The sequence below is a fragment of the Zerene cesonia genome, unplaced genomic scaffold, assembly GCF_012273895.1.
Source record: "Zerene cesonia ecotype Mississippi unplaced genomic scaffold, Zerene_cesonia_1.1 Zces_u006, whole genome shotgun sequence".
Classification (NCBI taxonomy): Eukaryota; Metazoa; Arthropoda; class Insecta; order Lepidoptera; family Pieridae; genus Zerene; species Zerene cesonia.
In genome coordinates this window covers 407,981-426,092 of record NW_024045136.1, presented here as the reverse complement: position 1 = coordinate 426,092, position 18,112 = coordinate 407,981, and the positions used below count along the sequence as shown (strand labels likewise).

General features: G+C 35.6%; 2 protein-coding genes across 5 annotated transcripts in view; one reads left to right on the top strand and one right to left on the bottom strand.

The window, feature by feature from the left end:
* The window catches only part of LOC119838924 (protein hu-li tai shao), a 77,671-nt gene extending 64,305 nt beyond the window's left edge, over positions 1 to 13,366 (bottom strand). For all 4 annotated transcript variants that reach the window (XM_038365066.1, XM_038365068.1, XM_038365067.1 and 1 more), the window contains exon 1: positions 13,100 to 13,366. The gene's annotated coding sequence lies outside the window, so the exon portion shown is untranslated. The remainder of the gene's footprint in view (positions 1 to 13,099) is intronic.
* Positions 13,367 to 13,905: 539 nt separating this feature from the next.
* Positions 13,906 to 14,977, top strand: LOC119838922 (U4/U6.U5 small nuclear ribonucleoprotein 27 kDa protein). The gene is made up of 2 exons (XM_038365064.1): positions 13,906 to 14,010; positions 14,082 to 14,977. The coding sequence occupies exon 2, from the start codon at positions 14,087 to 14,089 to the stop codon at positions 14,531 to 14,533; it is 447 nt and encodes a 148-aa protein (XP_038220992.1). The 5' UTR covers positions 13,906 to 14,010; positions 14,082 to 14,086; the 3' UTR covers positions 14,534 to 14,977.
* The last annotated feature ends 3,135 nt before the right edge of the window (positions 14,978 to 18,112 follow it).

Sequence of the window (18,112 nt, the reverse complement as noted above, 5' to 3'; positions counted from 1 at the left end):
ATATATTCAATAGTACCTACAATGTGCCTACGTAGGCACAAAAAAACCAGTCGCCGACTCCCATCGCCCAGCTATAATATTATAGGAGTCGAAACGATTTTTTTTGCCAACCCGACCGGATTTTCCAGTCCCCCCAAAAAATCCTTGCGAGAGCGAGACGGCGCCGCGTGCGCGAAAGGGACAGCCAACTGCCGTTAAAACTGCTTTTGATGTCCCGTGTTTATTTTTTTTTTTTGAGACGAGTACCTACAGATATTTGAATTGTACTATCTTCAGTGTTTCGAAATTGACACGATGGTTATTAAAATCAAAAAAACAAATATTGAAACAAACATCTATATATATAAAATTCTCGTGTCACAGTTTTCGTTGCCATACTCCTCCGAAACGGCTTGACCGATTCCTCTGAAATTTGGTAAGCATATTGGGTAGGTCTGAGAATCGGCCAACATCTATTTTTTATCCCGATATTCCTACGGGATACGGACTTACGCGGGTGAAACCGCGGGGCGCAGCTAGTAAATATATAAAACAAATAATAATAGGTAGCTACCTACAATTACCTACTTCTGAATATAAGAAAAATTATTGTACACGTGATATGGGTGATATAAAATCCCTACTAATATTATATATAACTGTCTTGTCTCTTCTTCACGCCTAAAGCACCGATTTGTATGCAACTTGCTCCTGACAGTTTTGGGTTCGAGTAAGGACATAGGATAGTTTTTACACCGGATACCCCATGAGACTTTCCTTAACTACGCGAGCGAGGCGCGGTAATCTTTACATATAATTATATTTTTCCAATAAAATTGATAGGGGGCGATGAAAGAAGAGTAATAGAAACCCAAAAAAAAACATTTTTTGGAATTTAACTTAGAAAATGCAACAAAACACGCCACTACAGTGCACTACAGCGTTATACGACTGTATGAAAATATACAAACAGTACACAAATTTTAGATTCACGAGGCATGATGTCATAACGGATAATGTAAAAAAACTCAAAACACGTTTTTGATGTTAGAGTGAAACCAGATTATCTCACTTGCCCATAAGGATAAACTATACGTATTAGTAATTTATATTATCCTAACCAACCATAGTATAGGTGGTTCTGTCATAAATTTTCACAAATACTCCTTTAATGTGATAAACTCTTCAATGTCATAAAATTGTTTCATCATTAACCAGTTCGACAGTCTCTTTTTGAATATATTAACTGGTAGCGCTTTGAAATTACCCGGTATTTTATTATATACTTTCAAAAAGTCATAAATATTACACTATATTTAGCTACGTCAGTTAGCTCTGCAATCATAGTGCGTATTATATGTGTTTTTAAATAAATAACGTTTATTCTACAAGTTTGGAGACAGAAATTATTTTAAATAGTAACAATGAAATTATTGTATTGCCATCGATGCTGGATATCGTTACAAAGCTTAAAATTAAATTTGTCCGTTTGCAGTAGTTCAAAATCGAGTCTAGAGATGTCGTTTGACATGACACGACACGATGACAAGCACACAGGTGGTGAAGCTAATAAAAAGCGTGTTAACAAATGCAGCATATTCCAATATAAGTAACATTTAATCAATTAGATACATGACTACTTCTCAGTCACATAAACCAACATATTTCTAATATAATTTTTTTACCTGATTGTAAGCGATCACCACCGCCCATGAACATTTATACAGGGTCTAGGGGTAAAGGATAAGGAAAGGATTGAAGATGGGTATAAAGGAATGGATTGGATAGGTTGAGGAAAAGACAGGTGATATGGGGCTCCGGTTCTCCCAGTCACCGAACGAAACACATAAACATGCCGATTTCCTGAGAGGGTGTAGTATCTTCCCTGGTGCGAGCTGACCTAATTCACGCCGCCGCAGTACGCCAGAGTGTGGGACACTCAAGATTCTAACGTTTCGTAACGTTCTTATGTATGATTTTGACTACACTCATAATGTAAGAATGAAGAGTTTTGTTTGTTTTTGTTTGTTTGTTTGAACGCGTTAATATCATGAACTACTGGACTGATTTATTTTCACCGTTGTATATTACGTAATTAGGTATTTATTACGTATTTTCGATAATTATGACACGTATTTTCGAGATTTTTTTATCAATACCAACGATACGATAAACAAACATCTCACAAGCTCTCGCTTGTAAACGCGAATTTTTGTAAGTATAGATGGATGGATGTTTGCTACTCTCTCACGTACAAACCCCTGAATGGATTTCAATGAAACTTGACAATAACATAGCTTACACATCAGAATAAGACACGAGCTATATAAACACATGCTACGTCTATGTAACCGCGTGACACAGCTAATACATTATAATACACACGGATCCGCGTTGCCAATTCAAGAGCAGTGGCGTGATGTCATAATGATGATGATATCACAACGGGCAAATGAATCGTAAGTGGTGGCAAGGTCGGGCGATGGGCGGCAATCGTCTGAGTGGCATTTGCGTTGGTCGACTTTTTTTTAGTGGGGAAATCTTGCATACGGCATACATACGGCCTCTAGGGAAAGGAACCGTGGGTTATGTCGGATTCCTACCGAACAAAACCCCACTGTGATCCGTCGAGCCGTTTCATTGAAGGAGTCACGGGAGCTGCTTAGTATACATACGCGACCCGCTCCGCGGTGCGTTGGTTGCCTGCCGCTGGGTCACTTATATTAACACCGACGAGCCGCATTTGGTCTAGGGCCAGTGCGTGCCTGGTCTGTAGACGAAGAAGGCTTTGGAAATTTCAATTATTCGATAATCATACTAATCTGAGCTGACTTGGGTGATAGGATACTTTTTATCCCGATTAAATGCTCCTTTGGAAAAAACCAAGAATCTTGATATCCGGTCGGAGACGAGCGTCTTGTTATTCATATTTTAAACAAAAAAAAAAACTAAACTGTCTTCAAGTTCATCAGAATTAGGCCAAATTAAAATGAGACAACTTTGGAGACACCAGCAATGAAATAAAAAAAAGAATCATAAAAATCGGTTACCGATTTAGAAAATTCATTTACCGTTACGTACGTGATTCCCGAGTGCTATAATGTTTAATATTATGTGACCGACTCCTTTTGCCTAGACTCGATTATGACCCACTTTAAATGGACATATTTAATTCAGTTTTGGCACACTTTTCAGGATCGGTGGCAATGCAATGATTGCAAGAGGCCATCTTATTATCCTTCAAGATCACCCGGATTAAATGATTTCCTTACGTACTCATAATCTACAATTGTACCTACGAGCACAGACAATTTATTTGATTCTATCATTAAAGCATGCTTTACGTCATCGTCAGCATTGAAGCTGGTGGGTCGCCTGATGGGAACCGCTACCGTCGCCCATGAACATTTGGTGAGTCCTAAGGCGTAGGTATATAATTTTAAGAAAAACGTTTTAAAACTCAATTTTATTTTCATACGCATACATTCATTTGAGAGTGAAAATAATTAAAACAAACATATGTAGTGGTTGGCGTTGGCTTGGAGAGCACGGAGAAACTTGAATAAGTTTATGTTTGCATCATATATAATTCTTCATAAGTTACGTAATAAATATAAAAAAAAATTCACCAATGTAACATCGTACTTGCCGATAAACATTTCTGATATATTCCGGTCATGTGACTTGTTAAATATTCAATCAGCAACCAATATAGACATTGTGCAGTAGATACCTACCTATGCATAAGTTAAATAATTAAATAAAAAAACACATTTTTTTATGTTCCGATTGAAGACCGTTTAGAATAATTACATATTATTAAAATGGGACAATTAGTTTCTTCGTTTGTCTTCCTCCATGTCGCAATCGAACGACTTTGTGGTTTGATTTTTAGGCTACATTTTACCGCGGTGAAATATCTCATTCCCGAGGGAATATTCTTTAACCACGCGGGAGATGCCCGGGCGAAAGTTTCTGTATATGGATGGATGGATGGATGGATGGATGGATGGATGGATGGATGGATGGATTGATGGATGGATGGATGGATGGATGGATGGATTGATGGATGGCTGGATGGCTGGATGGATGTATGCATAGATGTATGGATGTTTGTTACTCATTCACACGAAACTAACGTATCTATATGAAATTTGATACAGAGTTCAGACTAAAGGCTGGATTAGCATATAGCCTATTTTTCATCCGGGTACAACGCGAGTGTCGCCGCGGGCTACAGCCAGTATTACGTACGTACAAATGGCACGTAACTAGAAATGATATTCTTTACGTGTGTATGACCGATAAGCCGCGTTCACCAATCGCATATCGGTGTCGTATCTGCTAATCAAATATGTAGGTAATTCGTGTCGAGATACCACAGTGTATTCAATTAATGTTCTCTCGTATTATTAATACTGTCGGATATCGTTTGTGTTTTAATATTCCGTTGGATAAATAATCGTAAAGTTAATACAGATGTCGCTTTTCATAATTTCGCTTGTCAAAACTCGTTTAACCATCGAATCTTTTAAAATGTCGAATCGCTAAGAAACGTGGCGCATACGTACGCATTGTGCCTGATTATTCAACGTTAGGCCCAACTACCCTCACATTGTTAATAGTCTTTGTAACTGGCTGTGATGTACTATCAACTGACTACATTAATTAGGCAGTTGTGTGTAGAATTGCAGTATATTCTTATTACGATCAAACTAATGTTAAACACATCATCTCTCTTTCATTTATAACAAGCGGTCCGCCCCGGCTTCGCCCGCGGTACACATATAGCCTGTAGCGCTCAGTGAAGATGCAGATTTTAATGGTGCTTGATTCAATATTGAATACAAGATGCCAATGTGAAATACCAACTCATTGCATCAGCGCATTGCGAAAAAACCGCAAGGTTTTATCGTTTCGCCATTTGCCATTTCGTTAGGAACGCGTCGGTTAAGGCGGGTTCAGTACACAGATGTACTTTATATTTGATATTTTATATATGTCCGACAATTTATTTTTTCGTCGCATCGATTTTAGACTTGATCATTTTGTGAACACTGAATAAATAAATGGCGGATAATAAATCTTTAACGCTTTAAACTCAAATACAAACATGTTTTTTATTCGATGAGGTTTTTGAAGCATCATAACACAGTTCTACCATTAAAACAACAACAACAAACGCAAAAAGGAGTCGAAAGTATTATATTAGTATTTTAAAGTCAGTTGAAAATAAAAAATATATATGTATAAGTATTTTTGTACCTTTTAAATAAAAAATTACGACCTGTGATCATGACCGATTTCACATATTCGTTTTGTTTCGTTTTATCTTGGGTCATCGGAAGGTAGGTCCCTCATTTAGCGGGTCATTAATCCACTATGAACAATGTAATTTTAGTATGCACCTAATTAATCCATGTCATATGGACGTATCATATGTGTATCGTTCGTCCTAACAGCTTCAAAACTCGCATCTCTCATTGGACTCGCGCAGAAAACCTGTTCCGGTACAACCCGCTTCATATCTGTGCGCAGGCGCACATCCGATCGCAAAATTTAACGGTACAATATTCGAGTCCGCAATAAACGTTCGTTAAAATGTTAAAATTACTCATTTAAATAAAAGCTTATGTAAAATTTAATTTACAAATACGAGGAAGGTTTTTGATTTGACTGTATTTTTTTTTATTGTTTTACAACTCCGTGGGTTGTCAACCGATTGGCGGGATTCATTTTGTGTCGTCGATAGAAATTTGCCACGAAAAGAAAAACACACTCTCCCATTTACAATATTAGTAAGTATTATGAGTCTCCCCGTGACCACGCTCGCGTACGAAAGTGTTCGTAACGTCGGGTTAATGATATAATGAATAAATCGCGTTTAAAATCGGTTAAAAACTCTTTAATTCCTACATGTATAACACTCGCGTAAAGTGAAACACAAGAAAATATCAGTAAGTATTATTCAGATGACCAACGAATTAAATAAGATTACAGCCCAAATTCACGACTAATGATCACCGCCCACTAAGTCTTTAATAAGAACTAGCGGATCGCTCCGGCTTCGCCCATGGTACATATATAGCCTATAGCCTTTCTCAATAAATGGGCTATCTAACACTAAAAGAATTTTTTCAAATCGGACTAGTAGTGACTGAGATTAGTGCGTTCAAACAAACAAACACACAAATTATTCAGCTCTATAATATTAATAACATTTACAAAGTCTACTTTCGAATGAAACTAATCGAAACTAGATTATATCGGTCGTTATTTATAAACGAAATCTATGAATAATATTATTTACTAAACACGAGTGTAATTCGCATCGACCCCATTTGGCCGGGGGCCAGGGGTTTGATTCGGGGTGGCCATGACATGGGCAAATATGTGCTTTAACATCATAGAGTTCATGGGTTACCGACTGCGGCTATATATAGCAATATATTATCGCTGGCAATGGCTATATCTATCTTTGAAAATATAAATCAAAGAGATTTGCTCGCAAGTAAACGCGAAGCAAGCACTCGCCTGGCTCCACCTCCACCCTTCTGGCAGGCCTTTGGGTAGGCAGTAGACCGTGATCGGAATGAGTGCTGAGGATTGTGTCATTGTATGTTAGTAGGTATGTATTTTTTATGTCATCGTCGGTAAAGGAGCTGGTGGGTCGCCTGACGGTAAGCGATACCACCGCCCATGCTCATTTGGAGAAGTGTAAGGTCGATTGCAGACCTTACGCCTCTACGGGCAACTGAGCTGGTGGTACGCCCGATGGTAAGCATGCCCGCTTTTCCTGGGGGTAAGAGGATAAGGAAAAGATTGATGACTGATTGAGGAAAAGGAAATGCTGCTTGCAATGCGTGATGCAGAGTTGACGGAGCAATGTTCACAAGTTTCCACCCCAGGAGCATCACCTGTTGCTAAACGTATATTCCCTAAGGGGCTTTACGGCGTCATCGAGCGATACTTCGAATGCCAGTCAAGTGAAATTTCGTGTTTAACACATACAATACACAGATTTCTACCGTTTAGTTCTTTCACGCAGTTTTTGGATACATCCATCAGCCAAACAAACACAATCTTAAAATTCATTCAAATATATATATAATAGAATATAGATAAATGAGACATTTCCAATTCCAGTTGCCGTTTCGCCCACTTGGGACCGGAATAAACATGTGCAAATCGGTTAATCCAGCTTATACAATTGTCTGTGCGCAAAATTTCATCCATAGCGAATCAGTCGTTTTGCGTGAACGAAATATTTCGCGACGGTCTATTTGTAAATGCTTTGTGCTATTCCATAGTACTCATTGCCATAGTTTTAGTATTACTAAAAATTTATCAGCCAAAATGTTTATAAAAAAGGGCCAGCTCTAAGAAATTATTACTTGCTTTCGTTTTTTTTTTTGTAAATATCATCTAATTCTTGATATGCCCAGTAGCCAGTGTTATAAACAAGTTCTCGAGTTCGCTACAAACCCTCATCATTACAGATTACAGAGCGTGCCAAAGAAATATTACATATGTACATAAATTTACATTTTGCACACATTGTAGATTCGAAAAACCTTACCCTCTGTCTGGTAAAGTCGAGGAAAAAACTATCTACCTATGCGGAGATAATAAACGGCTGTGAATAATGCTGCACCGGGTAAAATCAATTAACTCCAAAACTAGATAATTCCATCTTTCTAAGACTATTCTAACTATGATTAATGATTTCTTAAAGAAAAACGTTTCGTTGCTCGAGTCTCAAAAAGTATCGTTTTTGTTCCTAATTTCATCGTACAAAATAAATAAGTTAAACGCTATACATTTTGTAACTAACGCACGCCCTGTCATAATATAAAAATCGCAGGGCGTTGTGTGTGCGTGTGCGTGTGCGCGCACGCGAACGCTTTCGTGTGTGTGTGTGTGTGTGTAAATATTTAAAAAAATCAATAAATAAATATTGTCAAATACAATTTATATAAATCGCAGAGGACGTCATCGAAAATCATGTACAAATTGAGTTCCTCTAATCATAAATCCCACGGGCGTCTGTTGGCGTAGCGCCATGCGCAGTCATAAAGTGACGTAAACCAGGAAAATTGTCATAAAAGAGAGCGTAAGGCAAGCCATACACGCTACGGTCTACCGTAGAGGTCATCTGTGCAGCTATGCCTGTGCAGGTTAACCAAACATTGGTAGCGTGTATGGGGACATTCCGGTGTACCGGAGCGGTCTTCAGTTCTTCACTCTTTTTGCGATGGCATCGAATGAGGACGATGACGCATAATGAGGTACACCGTACGGCGTCACTCGAAAGAATTGATTTTCGATCTTGCGCCGGTCGCCTGCGCAGGCTCAAAAAACTGCACAGGTCTATTCCCACACACATTCCGGTCTACCTGCGCAGGCATACTTGCTCAGGTGGACCTTTCCGGCAGACCGTAGCGTGTATGGCTTGCCTAACACTGACACGTATATCCACTGTAATTGTGTTATTTCATCTTAAATCTCACACTTGCCCTTTAAATTGAAGAAAATACATAATATGATAGCTGTTTCATTTAGTGTTTGACCGTCTAGCTCTTGTATATAGAGAAATTATTTAATCCTAATTGAATCCGTGTCCAGGTAATAAAAAAAAATATATGAATGTATTGTCACCGATCCTTGAGAAGTACATTGAACAAAGTTTGAATTATCTGTCCATTCAAACATCATAAACTGCTTCAACAGTGGTATAATAAAAATAAGGTATACATACCATAAAAAGCAATTTAAATAACAAATCCACCAAATTTAGTGTAACCCAAGTTAGCTATTAATTTTTTGTCCAAGCCGTCATCTTTTAAAACCTGTTACCATGTATTTTTTGTGATAGCAATCATGTTTAGATTATATGTATTTATAAAGTTTAAAATAACTTTGCAGGTTTCACAATGGCAGTATTTGATTTGTGTGGTTCACCTAGATCCCTACTTGAAGTTTTTTGGTGGCCCCATTAAAATAAGCTGTTAAATTTCATCGAGTAGTTGGGGTTGTTTCAGAGTTGATTATTTCCCTCCTCCCTTTCTCTTTATGCAAAATGGACACTTGAGGCTTATCATATTTATTATTTATTATCATGGCAGTATTTCAAATCACAATTAATATACAATGAAATGTTTGAAATGTTTAATTGTCGGCCTCTGGGGCAATGTAAATTATGTATGACTTCTGTCAATCTATAACTAATAATTGTAGTTAAAAACATCGGTCAAATGTGGGACGGACTCGCGACCCTAAGGGTTCCATACAGATAAGCTTGAGAGCAACTGCAAAGGACATTGATCATAAATACAATTCATGACAATGCTTATCTAAGATTTTGTATTGTTTATTGCCATGGCAGCAACAGTAATACAGTGAGTTACAACCTGGTGATAGATGGACAGACAGACATTCGGACAGTGGAGTCCTATTAATAGAGTACTGTTTTAACATATCTTTGTGAAACTCTAAAAGAGTCAATTAATAAACATGTGTTAAGTTTACATTAGTAAAAAAAGTCTAGTGTGTTTGAAAATTCTAACCCAATGTAATATTGACATTTCAATAAAGTATATCTCAATTCCATATGCGGCTAGATTACTTTGACATGATACCAACTTGGGCATGTTCAGTTTAAATGTAGAACAAACATATGCATAAGCGAGTATAAAACTTGTGTGATATCGTCTACATTTATTAATATTACATAGTGATAAAGAACTCTGTTGCTCTCATTATCTTTCAAGGTTAAGAGGTGATGGGTTGGCCAAAATTTTACTAGAGGAAATGTTTACGTATATATCTACGCCTATTTATATATAACTGTAATTGTATGTTAATATACTTTACTAGCTGTAACTCGCGGCATTACTTGCGTGATACGCGGGTACCACATTTCATACAGATATGATAAGCTGCTTTTGCGTGAAAACATCCATTCATCCATCAATACTTACAAACTTTCGCATTTCTAATATTAGTTAGATAATAAAATCCTATGACAAAGCCCACACGTGCAAGTGTCATAGGTTTTCCATAGTGATGGATTGTAGGAGACTCATAATGTGCTTATTTAATATATGTAATTACTCACAAAAGTATTTCTGCATTTAAAACAGGCTATCAAACCAGTGACATTTAACAGATGCACAAAGTTTATGATACGGTCATCATGTGTAACAATAAAATTCATTAACTTATCAAATTCTAATTTATATAGTCTACTACAATATTTGTAATTCAATTCATACTTATAATATTAAAACTTTCAAGCCAATCATCCAGGTTCTGGCTGGGATAAAGACGAGATAAAATGTCTAGCTCATGGTACTGAGACTTAACATTGTTTTCTATTGGTACAAGAATTTTCCAAAATTGCTTCAGTAGATCCAGAGATTAATTCCTACAACATAACTAACTCATAAATTCACAAACTTCATAATATTAACATCGATTTTAGATGATGTGACATGATTATAAGGACAGTTAAGTGTAACATATAATGAGAAATTAAACAATCAACCTCAATAATAACAATAATTTTAATGTTGTCAATAGAAGGCCGAAAACAATATGTAACTCGCTTAATTAAAAACTGCTTATTCAGCCTGCTTGTATTATAAATGTGAAATTTTGGAAGAATGTATGAATGTTTGTTACTCTTGCACACAAAAACCTCTAATGGACACAGACACACACAGAGAAATTATAGTCTAAATTAACACATAGTAACTATATTTAAGCCAACTCAAGTCAAGCCGCAGGTTCCAGCCAACAATTTATGCATCATACATTTGTGATTATATATTTATAGAAAGTGTCATCTGTGGGGGTGATAAAAATAAAACAATTAGAAAGGTCAGTTAGTGCGGGAATTAGAATTAGATATACAGAAGAAGGGTCTAGAACAAAGATACTATACCTATATATACACACCACGGTTATTTTTATGACATTACCGTCTCTCAAAAATTTTTTTCATTGGATTCCCCGTGGGGACTGGTAAAAAAATTCTCTGGCAGAATGAAGTATTTGACAGGAAAAACAGAGATAATTAAAAAATAATTAAAATACATTTGCCCCCTATCCTACAAAGGAAGAGGGCTCTTTACTTCAATTTCTTTCCCAGTAAAGAAGTAATCATCATCAACCCATATATATGTCCCCATTGCTGGGACACAAGCCATAATCCACCACGCTGGCCAAGTGCGGATTGACAGATGTCACATGTCATTGAATTTTTTATTCTCAGACATGCCGGTTTCCTCATGATGTTTTCCTCCACCGTTTTAAGCAGTGCGAACCCCGACTTATCAATTTTGAAGTCCAAAGTTCTCACCACTGAGCCACCACTGCTTTTTCAAAGAAGCATAAATCATAAAACCTTAGCATAAATCATTTATCACAAAAACAACTATACAAGTAATATAAAGCTGAGGCATTCGTTTGAATGTGATAATATATGGAAATACTGGAGAAATTACTAAAATTGTTACATCATTAAAAAAGTATGTAGATATATTTGTCTTTGGAATATGTACTTATGTAATTATTATTAAATTTCAATAAAGTTTTTTCTTTTTTTCAATATTATTTGCCGAGTTTTTGCTCACTAGTTGGATCTTTTTTTCCTAATTTAAAGGCAGTGAAGTCTTTAGTTCTTTGTACAACTTTATTTTATGTATTTTTCTAATACAAAGAAGAATTTTAATACATTAATTCATTCATTATGTGACCCCTGAGTGACTGAATACATATATATTATTATATATACTATTGTATGAACAACATACAGGCAATACAAAACAGGAAAATTTGGGTTAATTTCAATAAGCTTTTCCTTCTTTATTCAATTCACAACCAACTCTGCAGAGTTCATGTAATATTAATTGGAATATCAGTTGTTCAATATAGAGGTAAAAATTTTTTTGTAATATAATATAATTACATTATATCCTACAAGCTACATGCAAATTAAACAAATTCAAACAAACTAAAAAATATATAAAATTTTTTTTAATTGTTCAAAAACTTTATACATGACAATTTACATAGTTCATTCTAAGGAATTAAATTATTAAATATTAAGCACAAATGCCAATATTACATTCTACTAGCTACTAATATTATATGCGAAAGTTTGTAAGGATGTGAGTGTGTTTGTTGCTCTTTCACTCAAAAACTGCTGAACCGATTGCAATGAAATTTGGTACGTAGATAACTGGATAACTGAAATAACATATAGGCAAAGGCTTTTTATCCCGATATTCCTACGGCATACGGACTTACGTGGGGGAAACCGCGGGGCGCAGCTAGTCCAATCTAAATTTGAATGTTGAAAATGTCGTAAGTTTATCAAAGTATACAAAAATATTATAGGTATATCTTATCTGTATACATTGAACTACACCACGATGTTAAGATAACAATAGTTAAATAAATACGTTGATTGTTCAATACAAGATTTAATTTTTAAATGCTCAGTAAATACTTAATAACAAAGCTCTGCAGCGATCAAGCAATTTTACAATTAACCCTGTTCAATCGTATTTCTAGATAGCGAGTACCTACGATCTATAAGATTGACCAAGTTTCTGGGCCGATTAACCGACCAAATCGAATACGCTTGCTATGGACAAAGAAATCTTCATAGAGTGGTCATTGCAAATGGGTCGGGTTGCATCACCAGCCCGCGCCCTAGGTAGGTATGACATCACCGCTATTGAAGTAGATAACAAGCAATTGAAGTGTCACACCCAATATATAAGTATAAAAAACGTAATGAATAACAAAACCCTGAATAGAGCACGTACAATCGTCGACCGTTTAAACACTTACGATATACAGGTACGATGTACAGGTAAATATGTCGGAAGGAAAAAGGAAATACGTCGATTACCGCAGCAAGCGACAATCATCCCGAAATATAGCGTCTTAGTCATTATGCAGCGGTCGAGGCTAAAAAAAACGACCCATTTTAATTTACGACTCCTGAAACCACACCCATGATTGTGTGATTTAAACAATCATCACATCCTATAAGATTCTGTTATCGTTTGATATTATTCAACAGCAACAATATTAATGAGATACTCACCGGCAGCTTAGTCCAAGAAGCGATAAGTCGATAAATTATTGTCACAGCACAAAATCACTTCACTTATTGAGTAGCTGAGTAACTTACACTAAGCACACAAACGACATAATATTGCAAACGATACACGCACAGATCGTTTTCTTTTATGTTTTAATGCACTAGCACCACCGACATTACGCGTAAGCGCGTTATTTCTTTTTCATACATAAAAAAGAGGCCTGCCCGTGCCGCTTCCAAAGATCGATGTCGGCATCTGTTTCTTTTTTTCACCGAGGACGGCAGTGAAGCGCTGATGTCGCTGTCGTTGAAAAGTTTTTCAATATAGTCACTAGAGGTCACTAATAAATGTTGCCATACTTTTTTTCATGTAACTACGATACATAGATAAGCATATATTACCGACAATATTATTGTATATATCTAGTTTTTAGATGAACTTAATTGGGAGATTATATTTATCAAAAGATGTAGAATTAATATCATTATTCATAAAATATCTATAATCTATATAAATTTATACATTTTGTATTTTTAATTGCTATCAACATTTGTTAATTTTCTAAAACCTTTCCACGCACATTTTTAAATAGTCCATAAAAATTAAAACTACTAGTAATAGCTTAAAAAATGTTTTTTCAAAAAAAATAATTTACAATAAAGTTGAATAGCGACTTTGATTTATATATACAGTATTTGTGTACGTTTGATATAAGTTGAAACCCGAATTGCAACACATACTTTGTGCCCGAAGCAACACCTATGCGTGGAATGGAACGCAACATTTGGACGTTCAGTTAATCATTCAAAACGTCATTCATTCCAAAAATGGCGTGCGCGTAGGTTGTGTGTTACTGTTATTTTAATTTTTAGTTTTTATTTTACAAAGTTTACACACTGTTGACTAAAAATAGGTGAGTGTTGTGTAATAATGAACTGGTTTCTGTATTTAATGAAGATTTTTATTATATATTGCGTGTTTCAGTTATAATGGGTCGGTCGCCTAGTCCCCGGCGGCGTGACCGTGACGAAAGACGGGACCGTCGTGATCGCGACAGGCGCAGACAGCGCACTCGATCACGCTCGCGGTCACTGGAACGCCGCCGTCGGTCACCAGAGCGCGAAAGGCGGCGCTCACCGTCGCCGAGGCGGCGTCGTTCCCGCTCAGCATCACCTACTCCAACGACCTCGTTCGTACCAAAAGCGAAGAAGAGTTACGTGGAACGGCCCATAGTCACGCCGGCTGATTTGGAGGGAAAAACGCCCGAGGAACAGGAAATGCTGAAGGTGATGGGTTTTTGTGGCTTCGACACTACGAAAGGTAAAAAAGTTGATGGTAACGTAGAGGGCGAGGTTCACGTCGTCCTTAAACGTAAGTACAGACAGTATATGAACAGGAAAGGTGGTTTCAACAGGCCATTGGATTTCGTGGCATAACGGTATCGCACAACCTTTGACCTCCAGGGTCGTTTTTACATGCTATGTGATAGTTTTAAAGCTTGTCCCAATAGCTGGTTAAACCTGTTCTTATTTCGATCGAATACAATTGAAATAGGCCCCCATTTGAACTTGAACTTGAATATGGGAATAATGTTACGAGTCAGATATTAAAATGGCTATAAACGTTTATTGTTCGATAAATCAGGTTCTAGCTCCGGGGACAAGTTTTAAAATGTTTAGTATTAAGTGTTATACATGTTTTCCATTTTGTATTCGAATATATTTTTAGTTACAGCTGTGATATATTTACAAAACTAAAATGCAAAGAATGTTACCTAACGAACTATTCACAAACAAATATTACTTATTTTAAACAGATTTAAGCTATTTCTTTCTATAATATTTAATGCAATTACCGTATATTGGAAGATTTGGATTTAAAATTATTGGTTTAATATTGTTTTACAATACAAAACTTCTATATTACACTCTTATTTTGTTTAAGCATATTTGAATTTTAGACCAGACAAAAGTACCTTTAAAATATTACTTTCACAATGGTATAAAATGATATGATGAGGTGTCTTGTGATTTCTTATTTTAAATATCCCGCATACAATATTTTTACAATATTTGGATGTTTAATTTAATGATATCACAAACCTAACAGACAAAAAATAAAGTATAATGTCATAGCTGTAAATAAAAATGTTAATATTAATTGCAAAACTACACGAAACAGCTTATCATTCCACAACTTCATACATCTGGATGTTCTTTACATTTTGAGCTTTTAATTGATATGAAAGTTATTGATTTTAACACAGATTCTTATGCTATAGTGCTGGTGATGATTTTGTGATGAAAAAGATTCAAATCACATATTAAAAAACCTATATGGAACTTGAAGTTATCTATTGCCAATATTATCTTTCAAAAATTCCGTTTTGAACATGCCGTGTGATATTATTGCTGTATATTTACAGATAATGTCTATCAGATCAAAAATCTCTTTCTTACAGCTCATTCATAAGTATCATTTCGAGAATAGAACACTTGTTTGAGTAATTAAATGTCAACAGAGTAAATTATGTGCCGTGTGTATTAATAACTACTCCAAATTGCCATGTAATATAACGGATTTTTAACTAGATCAATTCGTCATACTTGCGTATAATCAAATGCTAATAAATCAGCTGTTTCTGTAGTTTTGTAGCATAAGCTAGTCTAGTATAAGCCCGTCTTACAGTGCCCGTGCGTTGCTAACGCCCGCACGGTGTCCGGTTCAGCGCCTTGCGCACCAAGAAACCGGGTGGAGTCGATTCTGTGGAGACTTTATGGTCTGTGAAGCTATCCGGCAGTACCTATTGGTTTGTCGCCACTATGTGATCAGTTTGACCGGTGATTCAAGTACTTTAAGCCATGCTATTGGACATATCTCCTGCGTTAACTTTAACAACATCGATAATTTTAACCTGTCTTTATGGAAAATTGCATTGGTTTCTCAAGAGGAGGCCATAGTCTATCGACAACCAAACATCTGTCGTTTTTCAGCTTTAAGGAAAAGTATATTTGACGACTCCGTATATCCTACGTCAGAATGCTATCCAAAAAGCCTATCATCTGGTCAAACTACCCTCATTCAAAGTGAAATAGCTCACACGATCGTTTATAAGACTGAAGCGGCCGGTGCCTTGGTTTCAAGTTTCCCGCGCGACGTGCCACACAGCAATAGATGATATATTTATACACATATACACCCCCCACCTCCCCCTATCCTCCACAGTTACAATAGTTCAAGCCTGCCGGACTAGAGTGTTGTGTTCTTCATGTATCTCGATATTGTTTAAGTTACGAAACGGCGTTTTGAAAGAAGGTTCGAAAACAGATTTCGAAATTAGAATTGTGACTTGTTTTTTTTTAATTCGATCACAGATAATGTGACTTAAATTTTCGTTTATGGAACTTGCGACATTGAAATATGTGTAAAAACACAGCACTCTGCTACGGTAGTCTCAATAGCCCATATACAAATGTTATTTATTACATTTTTGTGATATTTTATATAAGCACACGCGGCGCGCGGGGGGGCACGCATAGCATAGGACGTCAACGCAAAATCGACTCCATTCAGTTTGTCACAACATCTGCCCCAACGAATGAATCAATTGCCTATGGTTGTTTCTGAACAACTATCACAGAAAATTTTCAAAATTACCATATACCATTTTTATCTAGTGTTCATTTTAAAAGAATGCCCACAAAGTAACGGTTTTTTTTTCTAAACGGACTTCCGGAACAGTCGTTGTCAAAAGTCGATTGTGATGGATTTTTTTTTAATTTTGTACTACCTGATCGAGGGAGTTTTATTAAAACCATTTAATTGTCGCATTTGATGTATAGCGCGACTGCTTTTGTTCCATGTTTTTAATTAAAGGAATACTCCCAGCAAAAAATATTATTATTTTTAAATAAAAATTTGCCTTCTACACAAGATTCATTCCCACGTGTACATACCACGAATTTATTTAACTTGTAATTCAAAATTGTACATTTTTTGGTTGTAAGTGTAAATTGAATTCAAAATATTTAAGATTCACGATTTTTCTTTTGTAAAATATTTTCTCCGATTGCTTACGCTTTCTACGGTTAACACTCTAACTGTAGATTAAATTATAATTAAAACACATTTATTTTTATTATTGAGTATTTATCTTTCATTTGTAAATTGTGAATGAATAAACCAATATAAATTAAAGATTTCCGTCAGTTAATTTTAAATTTGGAATTGTCTTTTTTTTTTTGGGCTCGAAAAATGTTTGTTTCTATATTGCATTGTATTGTATTGCATATTCATTATATTTTTAATTGAATGCCTGCTATATTGTATTGTATTTAAAGAATTATGACACTAAATTCATTTTGTATCTATTTTATAATTTTCAGAAACTTTTGCCTATAATAAACGGTTGTATTTTATTTTTTTAAATAACCATATAAATTTACGATTGTATAGTTTACTAGCAAACTTGGCGAACTTCGTTTCGCTACCAGATGGCTGTATGTGAAAAATGAATTTCCCGTTTTTCTGTTGAAATTTTCCCTGAATTTTCTTTGCTATAAACCTCACGGAGGCCGAGACCTTTCCAACGAATGCAAAACCGTGGAAATCGGTTCGTGCGTTTTGGAGTTATAGCGTCAGGAAGGAAAACTCGACTTATTTTTATATAGTAGATAATATATAAATATAGGCCATAAAGGTTTTTGTAAATTCAGATTGCAGTTGTGTTTGTCTCGACTAAACGTCAAAATATTTACACCAAAGGCTGACACAAAATCCTCAAAAATATATTTGAAAAACATGCACAATTTCCATTAAAAAACTCAATAATGAAGCATTTGAAAGCTATAAAACTAAAAGTTTAAAATGCCTATATTATATTGTATTTAAAGATCTGTGACAAAAAATTCGTCTATAACATAAAATTTAATTAATACATATGTGTCAACCATCTTACTCTGTAATAAAAATAAATGTTTGTAATGTTTGGTTTAAGTTTTGTTTGTAGAAATTAT

What these genes read in the sequence shown, in the direction of transcription:
- LOC119838922 (XM_038365064.1), top strand. Translation starts at nt 14,087, where the DNA reads ATGGGTCGGTCGCCTAGTCCCCGGCGGCGTGACCGTGACGAAAGACGG.